Source organism: Ranitomeya variabilis, chromosome 4, assembly GCF_051348905.1.
Source record: "Ranitomeya variabilis isolate aRanVar5 chromosome 4, aRanVar5.hap1, whole genome shotgun sequence".
NCBI classification, from domain to species: Eukaryota; Metazoa; Chordata; class Amphibia; order Anura; family Dendrobatidae; genus Ranitomeya; species Ranitomeya variabilis.
The window spans coordinates 664,250,769-664,264,221 of NC_135235.1; the positions used below are offsets into that span (position 1 = coordinate 664,250,769).

At 46.6% G+C, this 13,453-nt stretch overlaps 1 protein-coding gene across 1 annotated transcript in view; it reads left to right on the forward strand.

Moving 5' to 3' along the window:
- Positions 1–1,017: 1,017 nt before the first annotated feature.
- The window catches only part of LOC143766217 (uncharacterized), a 45,641-nt gene continuing 33,205 nt past the window's right edge, over positions 1,018–13,453 (forward strand). The window contains exons 1-5 of the mRNA XM_077253722.1: positions 1,018–1,200; positions 1,323–1,502; positions 1,587–1,710; positions 1,777–1,874; positions 2,075–2,165. Of these exons, the coding sequence (XP_077109837.1) occupies positions 1,129–1,200; positions 1,323–1,502; positions 1,587–1,710; positions 1,777–1,874; positions 2,075–2,165 (565 nt within the window). The 5' untranslated portion in view covers positions 1,018–1,128. The remainder of the gene's footprint in view (positions 1,201–1,322; positions 1,503–1,586; positions 1,711–1,776; positions 1,875–2,074; positions 2,166–13,453) is intronic.

Below are 13,453 nucleotides of genomic sequence, written 5' to 3' on the forward strand. Positions count from 1 at the left end.
TTAAGAGGGTGAGGCCTTTTGTGGATAATGAGGTCTTTTCTTGGAGAAGAGTTTCCCTTTCAGTTACTTCTGCTGGGGTATCTTCCATGTCACAGTTACTCAAGAATGTGATGTACTTTGCAGACAGTCTCTGGTAGAGATCATAGGCGGCAGATAAACTCTTCAATGTGGCGGTTAAAACTGCAGCGTCACTGTGATAGTGTGGAAGAGCTGCTAAATAGTGATCAACTCTGCCCCATAAATGTTCTAGGTTATCATGGAACTCGTCTCTAGTAGTCTCAAAGTTCTCTCTGGCCTTTTGTGTTGGCTTGGTTACACGTCTGAGTCGTACGTCCTGCTCTGCAGTAAGTGTGGACTTTGCTCCTGCAGCATCTATGGTATCAGGAACCTGATGTGCTTCACTTGCAGATGGGTCCACGGTGCTTTTTGTAGACATGTTTTAGCTAAGATGGCGGACGGTTAAGACTTGCTAGCAGACAATGCATATGCACACAGACACTGTAGACTAGGTCTCTTGTTACTATTCTGCCACCGATATATGTGTATGATGTATCTGAGGGATGTGATGTGATAAATGTCCATGTATGACTGAAAGTCTATCAGTATAAACTGAACAGCACATTCTGCAAGGTCCATCTTGTGTGTAAAGGCAACACGGAGCCAAGCGAAGCAAACGCCTGGTGCCCCCTCAGCATGACATGGTGGTGCAGTCACCAACGGCAACCGGTCTCAGCCCGGCTGCAATTCAGACGATACCGTTTGCTTTTCATTTGTGAGTTTTGGACAACAAAGACATTTGCTTTGAACTTTACTGAGTCAGCTTCAACAAACTTGTGATACCTATGGCCAATTAGTTGCTGAAGCAATGACCATCATAGCCAGTGATTGGGTACATGGAGGAGATGACTTGGTCAGCAATTCAACTTATGTTGCAGTCCGTGCAAGACTAGAGAATACAACTGCAATTATATCTCATCATATGTTTCCTCTTATTATCTCCAGTATTTGTATTATTAGATGGGATTCTTTATGATGTTATATCGGTCTTATCTTCTTCACATCTAGTTCTCAACGATATTGGATCCTCTCAGTGGAGATCTTTTTCTGATTTACCAATAAAGGTTGGATATGGACAAGGACAAAATGGTGGACAGGCTATTACAACTTAACCTAGAGATTCTCTTCAGGCTTACTGGAGAGGTGAGAGATTCTGATAATACCACATTATATCGTACTATCTATAACAGATGGACAGAACTGGAGAGGTGAGGACTCTGGAAATGTCTGTAGTGAGAATTATTAATGTGTCTCTCCATAACCAGGATTACACAGTAATGAAGAAAACCTCTAGTGAGTACTGTCAGGTCCCTACTTCTGAGGGATGGGGAAGACCCCTGAGCCCAATTACGGGGCCTCCACCTCACCCCCTGATACATGAGGACATCAATGACCAGAAGATCCTAGAACTCACCTACAAGATGATTGAACTGCTGACTGGGAAGGTGACACTGCTGGGAATACTCGGGCATTATACAGTAACCCTATAAACGGATTCGGGGAGATAACTGTATCATTGTATGTGTTAGGTTCCTATAAGGTGTCAGGATGTCACCGTTTATTTCTCCATGGAGGAGTGGGAGTATTTAGAAGGACACAAAGATCTGTACAAGGACGTCATGATGGAGGTTCCCCAGCCCCTCTCATCACCAGGTAATAGACAGAACTAAATACACACAGCCTATAATTATCTGTATGTCACAAATGTGTTTCTTTCAGATCTATCCAGTAAGAGGACAACATCAGAGAGATGTCCCCATCCTCTTCTTCCACAGGACTGTAAACAGGAAGATCCCAATGTTCCTCAGGATCATCAGGTAGATGGAGAGAAGGTGTCATGAGATCTCCCCTATGATGTGTAGATGGCTGTGAAGGTCCAGTGATCAGCCATGTGTTATCCACTAATATTATATGTTTTTTATACTTGCGTAATGAGAACGGTGGAGAAGGCAGGATTCGAGCTGATCATAGATGTGACTTCTCCATCTGTCTGTGACTTGTGCAAAATTTGTTTCAGGGTAAAGATCAGACCAACATTAATACTACAGAGAAATGTGTGAGGGGGGATGAGCAGAGTAAAGAGCAGATTCCTACAGATAATCGCCAAGGTGAGTAGTAAATACAGTCAGAGATTTTTCTTAGTCATCAGCTTTCACTGCTTTATTGGTGGTGTAGTCCAGACATATCACAATCATATGTTCACCATTCTGCCGTTAGACCCCGTACATGTTCCTCCACTCTAAACTTTTCCAATTACTTGGGCACTGAAATTCCTTCTTATATTGAGCTTACAAACTGGAGTATCCACCTTCCCCTTGAAATTAGAAGATGCTCACCCTTACCTGCCCTGATCTGTAAACTACAAAGTCTAATGACTGCGTATGTAGAAAAAGCTAACAAGTTAGAAAATCATTTGAAGAAAAATATTATGATGGCCTCTAAGTGAAAGCGGAGGGTAATGATGCTGTTACCTTCCTTATATCTTACTGAATGAATCTACCTTCTCTCCCTTCTGTGCTCATATGGTCCCTACAAGACCAAGTCCAGTCTTTCTGGGCAAACTTTGCTATTATATTCCACAACACATAATGTTACCAGGTTTGCCCGATATGAGATACAGCCACCACCTTTCAGGGTTGATATACAGCATTCTATAATGCTCTATGGAGCGCCCCAGAGTCCTGGTCGTTGCAGTACTGATGCTCCGCCGCTAAGGGGAGTGATGGTACGTCTGATGGCACTGAAGGAGTTCATCTGACCAGGTATCACAGACACCAATACACTTCATAGTCTGGCCTCCAGGGGGAGCAAAGGGCGCTATGTATTAGGCCACTCCTCACAATCTGGTAAAACTGGGGGGGGGTTAGATAGAAAGTTAGAACAGAAGCTGACTGGGTTGGAACCAGGCAACATCCTGTGGCAGAGGGTGTTGCGGGGGAATATTCAGGGGGGTCCCTGTCAGGGGTGGGATCCTGACAGAGGCCTAGCAAACAGGAAAGAACGTTAAGGAACCGCTCCTGCATTACATCGCGGCGGTATCTCAAGAAAGGACAAGAAGCGAGGTTTATTGTGGAGAGTGAGAAACGAGATCAAAGCAAAAAGGAGATAACACCAATAGGAGTCATGCTGTAAGACCGAGGCAACATCCTATTGAGGCGCGTAGCCGGTGGCCGGAACACCGAGGAAGTATTGAGCTCCAAGCATTACTTCAAACCAAAGGCAGGACAGTTAATTATAGGTTGGCTGTCTCACCTAAAACACCTAAGCAGACATAGGGGGCAACTGTGGGAGAGGGGCATCACTAGGGTCCCGGAAGAACTCCAGGCCTACCCGTCATACGGGTGCGTCCTATCCATATCATCTGGGGGATGGAGAAGAACATCAGAAAAGAGATAAGTTGTGGGAAAGAACATCAGAAGAACATCAGAAACAGACACAACAGTTGTGAGGACTATCCCGTGGTGCTCAGCAGGGAAGTACTACAACACACAGGCGCTAGAAGGTAGGCACAGATTTCCACCTGTAAAGGGAACTCTGGAGGTGCCATCGGACCGGCCGGTCTCAGACAGCCCTGTTAACCGTACTCTGGATTGAGGACCTTGAAGCCTTCAGTAAAGAGGTAAAGAGACTGCAACCCTGTGTCCTCGTTATTCACCGCGAATTGCATCACGCACCACCACCTACACCTTTCATTGGACGCCCCTTAACAGGGTCACGAACCGGGTCTAGCCACCGTGATAACCCCAGAACTGAGACAGAGAAGCCCGGTACCGAGTACCCCGGGGCCCTGCGTCTGGGGGCGCTCCAAAACTTGGCATAACGAACAGGATCTACTTAAGCCTGAAGAATCAGGTCATGTGTGCCTTGGAACTGTGATTTATTGTGCTTGGACTGTGACTTATTACAAAGACTGTGGATTGCCACTTGCCACCAAAAGTTCCCGCCAAAACCGCCGCCATTGCAGCGCCACGGGGAGCGCAGACGAAGAAGAAGGGCGTGCAATGGGAGGAGACTATTCAAGCGGCGCCAAAAGTGGCGACCGCCCCCTCCGACTACTGCTGCGAGATGACGACCTGCCAAGAAGCAGAGGAGAACCGCCCCCTGAATTGCAACGGCGGGAACGGGAGGAAGAAATGCTACGCCCTCAGAAAATGGAGGGGCAACGTGCATGTGCCACCGAAGATCCCGGAGCAGGGATGGAGACCAGCGAGTCCCAGAGCGACGACGGAGTGATCCCGGCCTGTCTTCGCCCACCGGAGATGGACCCGAACCCACCGCAGCTGGAGGATCAGAGCCACGGGTGGCGGAGCCGAGCCAGCCTATCCCGAATATGGAGCCAGCCGATGCGAAGAAATGGAGGTCGGAGCTGTCAGGAGACCGCCCTGGAAGAACCGCGGTCCGGGCTGCAGCCGATTCCAGTGTCCTTGTCAACGGAACCGATCGACATCGGTGGAATCACATCAGATGCAGGTATGGAAAGCGCCCCTGCTCCCCCGACCGATCCTGCTCTCCCGACCGACCAGGCTCCCGTGACCACTCCCCAGCCCGACAATAACCGAGTTTTCACCGCTGAGCTAGTAATACTAACCCCAGGCACCATGGAGAAGCTGGTGCCTCTGCTACCAACAACAATGGGGAAACCGCTAGATGTGAGCTCAGAGGGGGTGACTTTCCAGTGGGATACCCCACGGATCGGGCTGGATGGGGCCAGGCAGGAGGGCCTCAGCATTGCTGCGCTCACCTGTGAACAGTATAAGCAATGCTTAATTCGACAATGGCAAAACCAAAAAGAGACAGAACCAAATGACCCACCGAGAGTACAGAGACCAAAGACTGAACACAACAGGAGGAACTCGGTCTGGCAGGGGACTGTACTAGCCTTTCACCCGAAGCGGGGTTGGGGCTCTATACAAGAACTGGGACTGCCGACAGAAATCTTCTTTACCAGCTACAATGTGAAAACCCCGACCCGCAATCGATATTACAAACAGCTACCATGTAAAGGGGACCAGGTGACCTACACTCGCCACTGGAGCGCGCAGGAGTGGTGCGCTCGAGACGTCCAACGAAGCGAGCCGGCCGTAGCGCCACCTGCTGTCCCGATTACGACCAACCCAGATTTGACCATTACCACTACTGTCGCTACGGTGTGCATCATCACCGCTACTGAACTTGCAACCACAGCTGACATTTGAATCCAGACGCCGGGTGATCTGACCGCGTCTGGGAGACCAACCAATCATACCGATTCTGCATCCGCTGAGGACAGAGGACCGCAGCCTTCCCGGCCGGTGAGCGTCCGTCACCAATTGATGCAGTGTAACCTTCTGTGAGGATAAACCTCGGAACCACAAGTATGTAAATAGTTAACTGTCTTTTTGTGTTTTTGCTGCTGCTATAACCCGACCAGGGTTATCTCTTAAAGGGATCCCTTAGTTGACCCGGGATCCCTATTTTGCCTTTTTGTTTTGTTTACCACTGTTTTAAAGACTACTGAATCATGGATGGTGAATGATTCACAAACTGCTCTGTAAATAGTTCGCACCCTCTTAAGGGTGCCCTCTACTGGTTTTACAAGAAAGAGAACTCTTTGCGAAGAAACTGTTCCTGGAAACAGCATCGGAGTTCCTGCCTTACACGGACTTGCAACATGAGTAGTTGCACTACCTCAAAGAGACTTGGTTCCCTCTTAAAGGGAATGTTCACCGTTTGCACTTAATGTACAATGTTGCCTTAAGAATAATGTTTTACATAGAAAAGTTATAAGTAGTTAGTTAATTATAGAAAATGTTTAATAATATGCTAGAAAATGAGGACAGGAAAGTGAACCCGTAGGGGTTAGTGGGTGAGTCCTCCTAGGAGCCATACAGAGATGGCTCAGTGATCCTGTACTAAGAAAGAGGCAGTAGGCCTGGGCAGATAGACAGGCGGTCCTGCATAAGACAAATCAGAAAGTAAATAGAAAATGTTGCACTTAGAAAGAAAAGTTAATTTATATTTTAGGAGTTTTATCATAGGCCTTTAGTGGATTCAGCTTACACGTCCTTAGAGGCAAAGTTAAATTATTGTTCAGCATTTGCACTTAGTAGAATACCCGGCTGGGTAATAGAAGTTATTTATAGTGTGTTTTTTAAGATATTTAACGATGTTTGTAACGTTCAAGAGTCCTCACCTCCCATAAAGGGAAGCACTGTTATTTCTACTTATTACTTGTTATTTGCATTTCAAAATTTGTATGTCTTTTGCTGACATGTATTGTTGTTTTCTTCCCAGTCCGGGAGTACTGGATTTAACCGGGGGGAGTGCAGCGCCCCAGAGTCCTGGTCGTTGCAGTACTGATGCTCCGCCGCTAAGGGGAGTGATGGTACGTCTGATGGCACTGAAGGAGTTCATCTGACCAGGTATCACAGACACCAATATACTTCATAGTCTGGCCTCCAGGGGGAGCAAAGGGCGCTATGTATTAGGCCACTCCTCACAATCTGGTAAAACTGGGGGTTAGATAGAAAGTTAGAACAGAAGCTGACTGGATTGGAACCAGGCAACATCCTGTGGCAGAGGGTGTTGCGGGGAAAGATTCAGGGGGGTCCCTGTCAGGGGTGGGATCCTGACAGAGGCCTAGCAAACAGGAAAGAACGTTAAGGAACCGCGCATGCACTACATCGCGGCGGTATCTCAAGAAAGGACAAGAAGCGAGGTTTATTGTGGAGAGTGAGAAACGAGATCAAAGCAAAAAGGAGATAACACTAATAGGAGTCGTGCTGTAAGACCGAGGCAACATCCTATTGAGGCGCGTAGCCGGTGGCCGGAACGCCGAGGAAGTATTGAGCTCCAAGCATTACTTCAAACCAACGGCAGGACAGTTAATTATAGTTTGGCTGTCTCACCTAAAACACCTAAGCAGACATAGGGGGCAACTGTGGGAGAGGGGCGTCACTAGGGTCCCGGAAGAGCTCCAGGCCTACCCGTCATACGGGTGCGTCCTATCCATATCATCTGGGGGACGGAGAAGAACATCAGAAAAGAGATAAGTTGTGGGAAAGAACATCAGAAGAACATCAGAAACAGACACAACAGTTGTGAGGACTATCCCGTGGTGCTCAGCAGGGAAGTACTACAACACACAGGCGCTAGAAGGTAGGCACAGATTTCCACCTGTAAAGGGAACTCTGGAGGTGCCATCGGACCGGCCGGTCTCAGACAGCCCTGTTAACCGTACTCTGGATTGAGGACCTTGAAGCCTTCAGTAAAGAGGTAAAGAGACTGCAACCCTGTGTCCTCGTTATTCACCGCGAATTGCATCACGCACCACCACCTACACCTTTCATTGGACGCCCCTTAGCAGGGTCACGGACCGGGTCTAGCCACCGTGATAACCCCAGAACTGAGACAGAGAGGCCCGGTACCGAGTACCCCGCGGCCCTGCATCTGGGGGCGCTCCACTGTATATCTGCCCTAACCTGTAAGAGATGAAAAATATCTTTTATTATACTCACCTGCAGGGTGGTCCGAGGGGTGTCGCTCTTTTTCTTCCCGCTGTCTCCCATCTGCGTGGGGTCGCCATCCTACTTTATTCGTGTGGATGACACGTCCCTGCCTTATCCACACAGTCTCCTTAGCATCGCGCTCCTCTGCAGGCGTACTTCTCTGCCCTGTTGAGAGCAGAGCAAAGTACTGCGGTGCTGAGGCACAGGGAAAGGTCAGAGATCCCCAGCGCCTGCGCACTGCAGTATTTTGCTCTGCCCTCAACAGGTCAGATAAGTATGCCTGCAGAGGAGCACGATGCCGGGGAGCCTGTGGATGATGCAGGGACATGTCATCCACATGAAGCAAGAAGGAGGATGGCGATCGTAAGCAGATGGGAGGCACCAAATAAAGAAGAGAGACACCCCTCGGACTGGACCACCTCACAGGTGAGTAGAATGAAAGTTATTTTTCTTTTCTTACAGGTCAGGTTGGGACAGACTAACAGCATTATACCAGCCCTGAAAGGTGGTGGCCGTATCTCATTTCAGCCAAACCTGATGACAGGTTCACTTTAACCCCTTCTCGACGTGCGCCGTACATATATTGCTCTGCGGGAGGTGCGTTCCTGCAAACAGAAATATATGTATGGTGTGGCCTCACACTGAGCGCCGCAGCGATTGCTTACGGGTGTCAGCTGTATGTAACAGTTGACATCCTGCTGCAACGCCCACGATCGGTGCTATCACTGAATGTGGGCATTTAGCCCTTCTGATGCCGCTGTCAGTTGTGACAGCGGCATAGAGGAGCATCGTGCAGGGAGGGGGTCCCTGCACACTTCCATCAGGACAACGCGATATGATCATGTTGTCCTCATGGTCTCCATTGAGACCTCCGGCTCCAAGTAGTCCGCCAGGTAATTCCGGGTCCTGCAGGGAAGGTGGTTTGTGAGTGCCTGCTGTGAGCATGCCTCCTTCCCTGCCTGTCAGATCCTGATCTGATACTCTGCAATGCTATCTGATGCATTATAGTAATGTTTCATATTGGACAACGTAGAAGAGTAAAAAATATTAGAATGTGTAAAAATATATTTTTTTTTAAATCCGTAAATAAAGGAAAAAAAAATGTATATATATATATATATATATATATATATATATATATATATATTACCACTAAATGCATTTATTTATGTAAATAAAAAAAATAGTAAAAGTACACGTTTGGTATCGTCGCGTCCGTAATGACCCACTTTATACAACTGTCCCACTAGTTAACCCCTTCAGTGAACACCGTAAAAAAAAAAAAGAGGCAAAAGACAATGCTTTATCATCATGCCGCCAAACAAAAAGTGCAATAAAATGTGATAAAAAAGACGGATGTAAATAAAAATGGACCCCCTGAAAACAACATCTTGTCCCTCAAAAAACAAGCCACCATACAGCTCCGTCAGCAGAAAAATAAAAAAGTTATAGCTCTCAGAATAAAGAAGTGCAAAGATATAAATGAAGTATCGCTGTAATCGTACTGACACGAAGAATAAAGCGGTCTTACCAATTTTACTACACGTGGAACGGATTAAAAAAAAAACAAAACAAAAAGCAATTCCTAAATTGCTGTTTTTTGTTCATTCTGTCTCCCCAAAATCAGAATAGAAAGCAATTATATGCCTGAAAATGGTACCAATAAAAACATCAGCTGGTCCCGCAAAAAAACAAGCCCTCAGATGACTCTGTTGGCTGAAACATAAAAATATTATAGCTCTCAAAATATGGTGATGCAAAAACTAGTTTTCGCAATAAAAAGTGTCTTTTAGTGTGTGACAGCAGCCAAACATAAAAACTCAATATAAATCTGGTATCACTGTAATCGCACCGACCCAAAGAATAAAGTCGCCTAATCACTTATACCGCACGAGGTACGGCGTAAAAAATAAATAAAACCAGTTCTTCACATGTTGATTTTTTCATTCTGCCTCCCAAAGATCGCAGTAAGGCTTGGCGCACATTTATCCTGTGCTTTGCACTGAGCGCTTACACCGGGGTTTCCATGTAAATCTCTAAAATCCATGATTCAGACAGAACCCCCAGCGGAAGATTCCCTATAATGAGGCAGATGGAGGCACTGTGGATGCCGTCTGACCTGTGATCCGGCGGTGTCCATCTTTTTAGGATTGAATAAAAGTGCCAGTGGCCACAGTTTTGTGCACTTCTCAAAAGGATACCGCTTAACAGAGGCCAGATGGAGTCCAGAGTAAATCTGCTGCCTTATTTTAATGAATATATCCCTTGGTGGTTGTATCTGAATAAAGTAACTCAGAAATTCAGATGGAAACCCCAACGTAAGTGGTCAGCGTAGAGCACCAGATAAATGTGATCCCAAATGTTATGTAAAATGTTCCAAATAAAAGCTTCAACTCAATCCACATAAAAAAGCAAGTTCCCACTCAGATTTGTCATCTGTTAAAGGAAATATAGGAGGCTTCCACGTTACTGGTAGCACAAAGGCTCTGGAAAAGCTAAATGGCTCCTCGCCCCCCTAAAGAAATTCACCAAATTCTCTACTTCCAAATCCAAATGCCCCCCCCTCTCTTCTGAGCCCCAGTATGCCTAAACCACATTTAGCACCCACATGTTTGGCATTTCTGTAATGATGAGAGCCCGCCTAATTTACAGGTGCGTGTATCCAGAAGCACGAGATGGGCATAATGTCCTGGTCACTACAGCGTTTTGGTCACTATAACTGCAGTTTGCAATTTTCTCTCGGCAACATCCAATGCTGCCTGTTTCTGGAAAACACCCATGGAGTGAAAATCGTCACTACAACTGTACATAAATTCCCAAAGGGGTATAATTTCCAAAATGGGGTCACTTGAAGGGGATTCTGCTTTTCTAGCACTTAGGGGCTCTTTATATGGAATCCTCAAACTAGTAAAGGAAAATCTGCATTCCAGGAGGCAAATAGCGCTCTGTCCCTCCCGAATCTCTCTGTATGGCAAAGTAGTATTGTACAGCCACATATGGGGTATTTCTACATTCAGCAGAAATTGTGGAAGTTCTGTTGCCATTTTTACCCATTTACCAGTGTGAAAATGTAAAATTTGGGGCTAACACACAATGTTTGTGGTCAAAATGTAAATTATTTTTTATTCACTGCCCAATGGTATAAAGGTTTCACACACCTATGGTGTCAATATAATCATTGCACCCCTGCAATGGGGTCACTTATGGGGGTTCTGCTGTTCTGGAACCTCAAGGGCTCTGACAATGTAATATGGCACCGTCAAACCAGTGCAGCAAAATCTGCACTGTAATATGGTGCTACTTGCCTTCTGAGCTTTGCACTGTGCCTCAGAAGTAGTTTTTGACCACATATGCGGTTTTGATGAACTCAGGAGAAATTGCACAACAAACTTTAGGGTCCATTTTCTCATTTTGCCCTTGTGAAGATACAAAATTTGTAGCTAAAAAAGATTTTTGTGGGAAAAATTTTCACGGCTTAACGTTCTAAACTTCTGTGAAGCACCTGGGGTTTCAAGGTGCTCAATACACATCTAGATAGGGTCCCAAAGGGGTATAGTTCCCAAAATGGTGTGATTTGAGGGGTTTACACTGTTTAGGCACATCTGTGGCACCCCAGGAGTTCGGGTACCACAGTGGAATTGCCTTCCTTTCAGGGAGGGTGATGCCATGCCAGGAAACAAGGAGGATCCCTTTAACAGGTAGCACAATACATGCAACATGTTCTACCACCAGGCCAGAAGGGGGAGCTCTAGACCCGGTTTCAGGGGAACTCATATATATTTATATATATATATATATATATATATATATATATATATATATATATATATATTCTGGCTTGGAGGAGGAGATAGTGTAGTCTGTAGCAGACAATGAAGGAGGAAGGAGCACAGGAGAAGTGAGGAGCTGGAAGGGAGCTGCGACTGGGCTCCCTCCATGCTGAAGCGCAGGAACCGGACACCGGGAGTCTGAGGGTCTGTGGGACTGTATGCCCCACAGCAGAAAGCAGCGGGCCGGAGATTAAAAGTTGCTTGCACACATCTATACCCGAAGGCACAGCAGCATCCAGAGCCCGGAGTCATGATAAATACAGACACCTGTAAAAAGGCTCGCACTGCCTGAGGGTAATTTCCCAGGACACAGAGATAGAAAGAGAGAGGACCTTGTGAGAAGCCATATGCAGCAAGGGACGCACCTTACAGCGCAACAAGGAAGGCTCCTAATCCCACCCAGCTAAGGGGATCCCAAATAGTTTCCAGGCTGCCTGGACCTCACCATTACCTGTTACCAGTACCCTGGACTGTGGCTTTTCACCACCAGTAAACAGGTAAAGAGACTGTAACCATGTGTCCTCTGATTCTTTCTGGCACCACACCCTCTTTGCCTATTACACCTGGAGCCCTGGGGACCCAGCTTCACCTGTGGGAAGCCATACCATCCTTGCTGCAGTGTCATCACCCCCAGAGGACCCCTTTAAGCATCATCGGTCATCCCTGACCGAATACCACAGGTTCCGTCACGATCACTCTTTATTCAAATAACCCCTTAAAAGTCCTTTCCTTTTACTTGGATGCCCAGGGCCACGGACTGGGTCTCTGCCACCATTACCACCCCTTTAAACGACCACCGGACCCGGCCCGCGTACCCCAGGGTCCTAGCGGGCACTCCACATCAGGGGTTCTTCAAACGCAACATGGCGTCCGTTCATTTTTCCATCAAATTTTGCATTCAAAAAGTAAAATGGCGCTCCTTTCCTTCCAAGCTTTGCTATGTACCCAAACAGTAGTATTCCCCCACATATGGAGTATCGGTATACTCAGGAGAAATTGCACAACAAATTGCATGGATCAATCTCTCCTGTTACCCTTATGAAATTGCAAAATATAGAACTAAAAAGATTTATTTGGGAAAAATGTGATTTTTTTATTTTCACAACTTAACTTGATAAACTTCTGTGAAGCACCTGTGGGTTCAAGGTCCACAATACGCATCTAGATAAGTTCCCTAAGGGGTCTAGTTTCCAAAATGGTGTCACTTGTTGGGGGTTTCCACTGTTTAGGCACATCACGGCCTCTCCAAACATGACATGGTGTCCGCTAATTATGCCAGCAAATTTTACATTCAAAAAGTGAAATGGCATTCCTTCCCTTCTGACCCCTGCCGTGTGCCCAAACAGTAGATTTCCCCCACATTTTGGGTATCGGCATGCTCAGGAGAAATTGCACAACAAAATGTATTGTCCATTTTCTCCTGTTTCCCTTGCAAAAGTCACTTCAAATGGGAGGTGGTCCCTAAAAAAATGGTTTTGTAAATTTTGTTGGAAAAATTAGAAATCGCTGGTCAACTTTTAACCCTTAGGGTATGTTCACACGTTCCTGATTTCAATCCTTTTTTTTCAGGACAAAAACCGCAGCTCTTGGCAGAAAACGCAGGTGCGTTTTTGGTGCGTTTTTGGTGCGTTTTTGATGCGTTTTTTTATGCGGTTTTTAGTGCGGTTTTTTATGCAGTTTTCTCTGCAGATTGTCTGTGTTTGACACAAATAAAGCTTTAACTGCAGTGGGGAAAAAAAAAAAAAAGAAATGATGTCATTTCCTTGTCCAACCCTTTTCTTCTTCCATCCTCCATTTTGGGACTAAACACCAAAATGAGTGGACGTGTTTTGAATGACAGCGCTCCGCAGAGTGCTGAGCGTAGGCCAGATCACAGCCCGCGGATCCAGCTCTATCCAGCTATTTAAGTCTACGTTCACATTTGCGGCCTGCGCCGCAGCGTCGGGCGCCGCAGCGTCGCCGCATGCGTCATGCGCCCCTATATTTAACATGGGGGCGCATGGACATGCGTCGCACTTGCGTTTTGCGCCGCATGCGTCACTGCAGCGCACGCATCCGGGCACAGAGGACGCAGCAAGT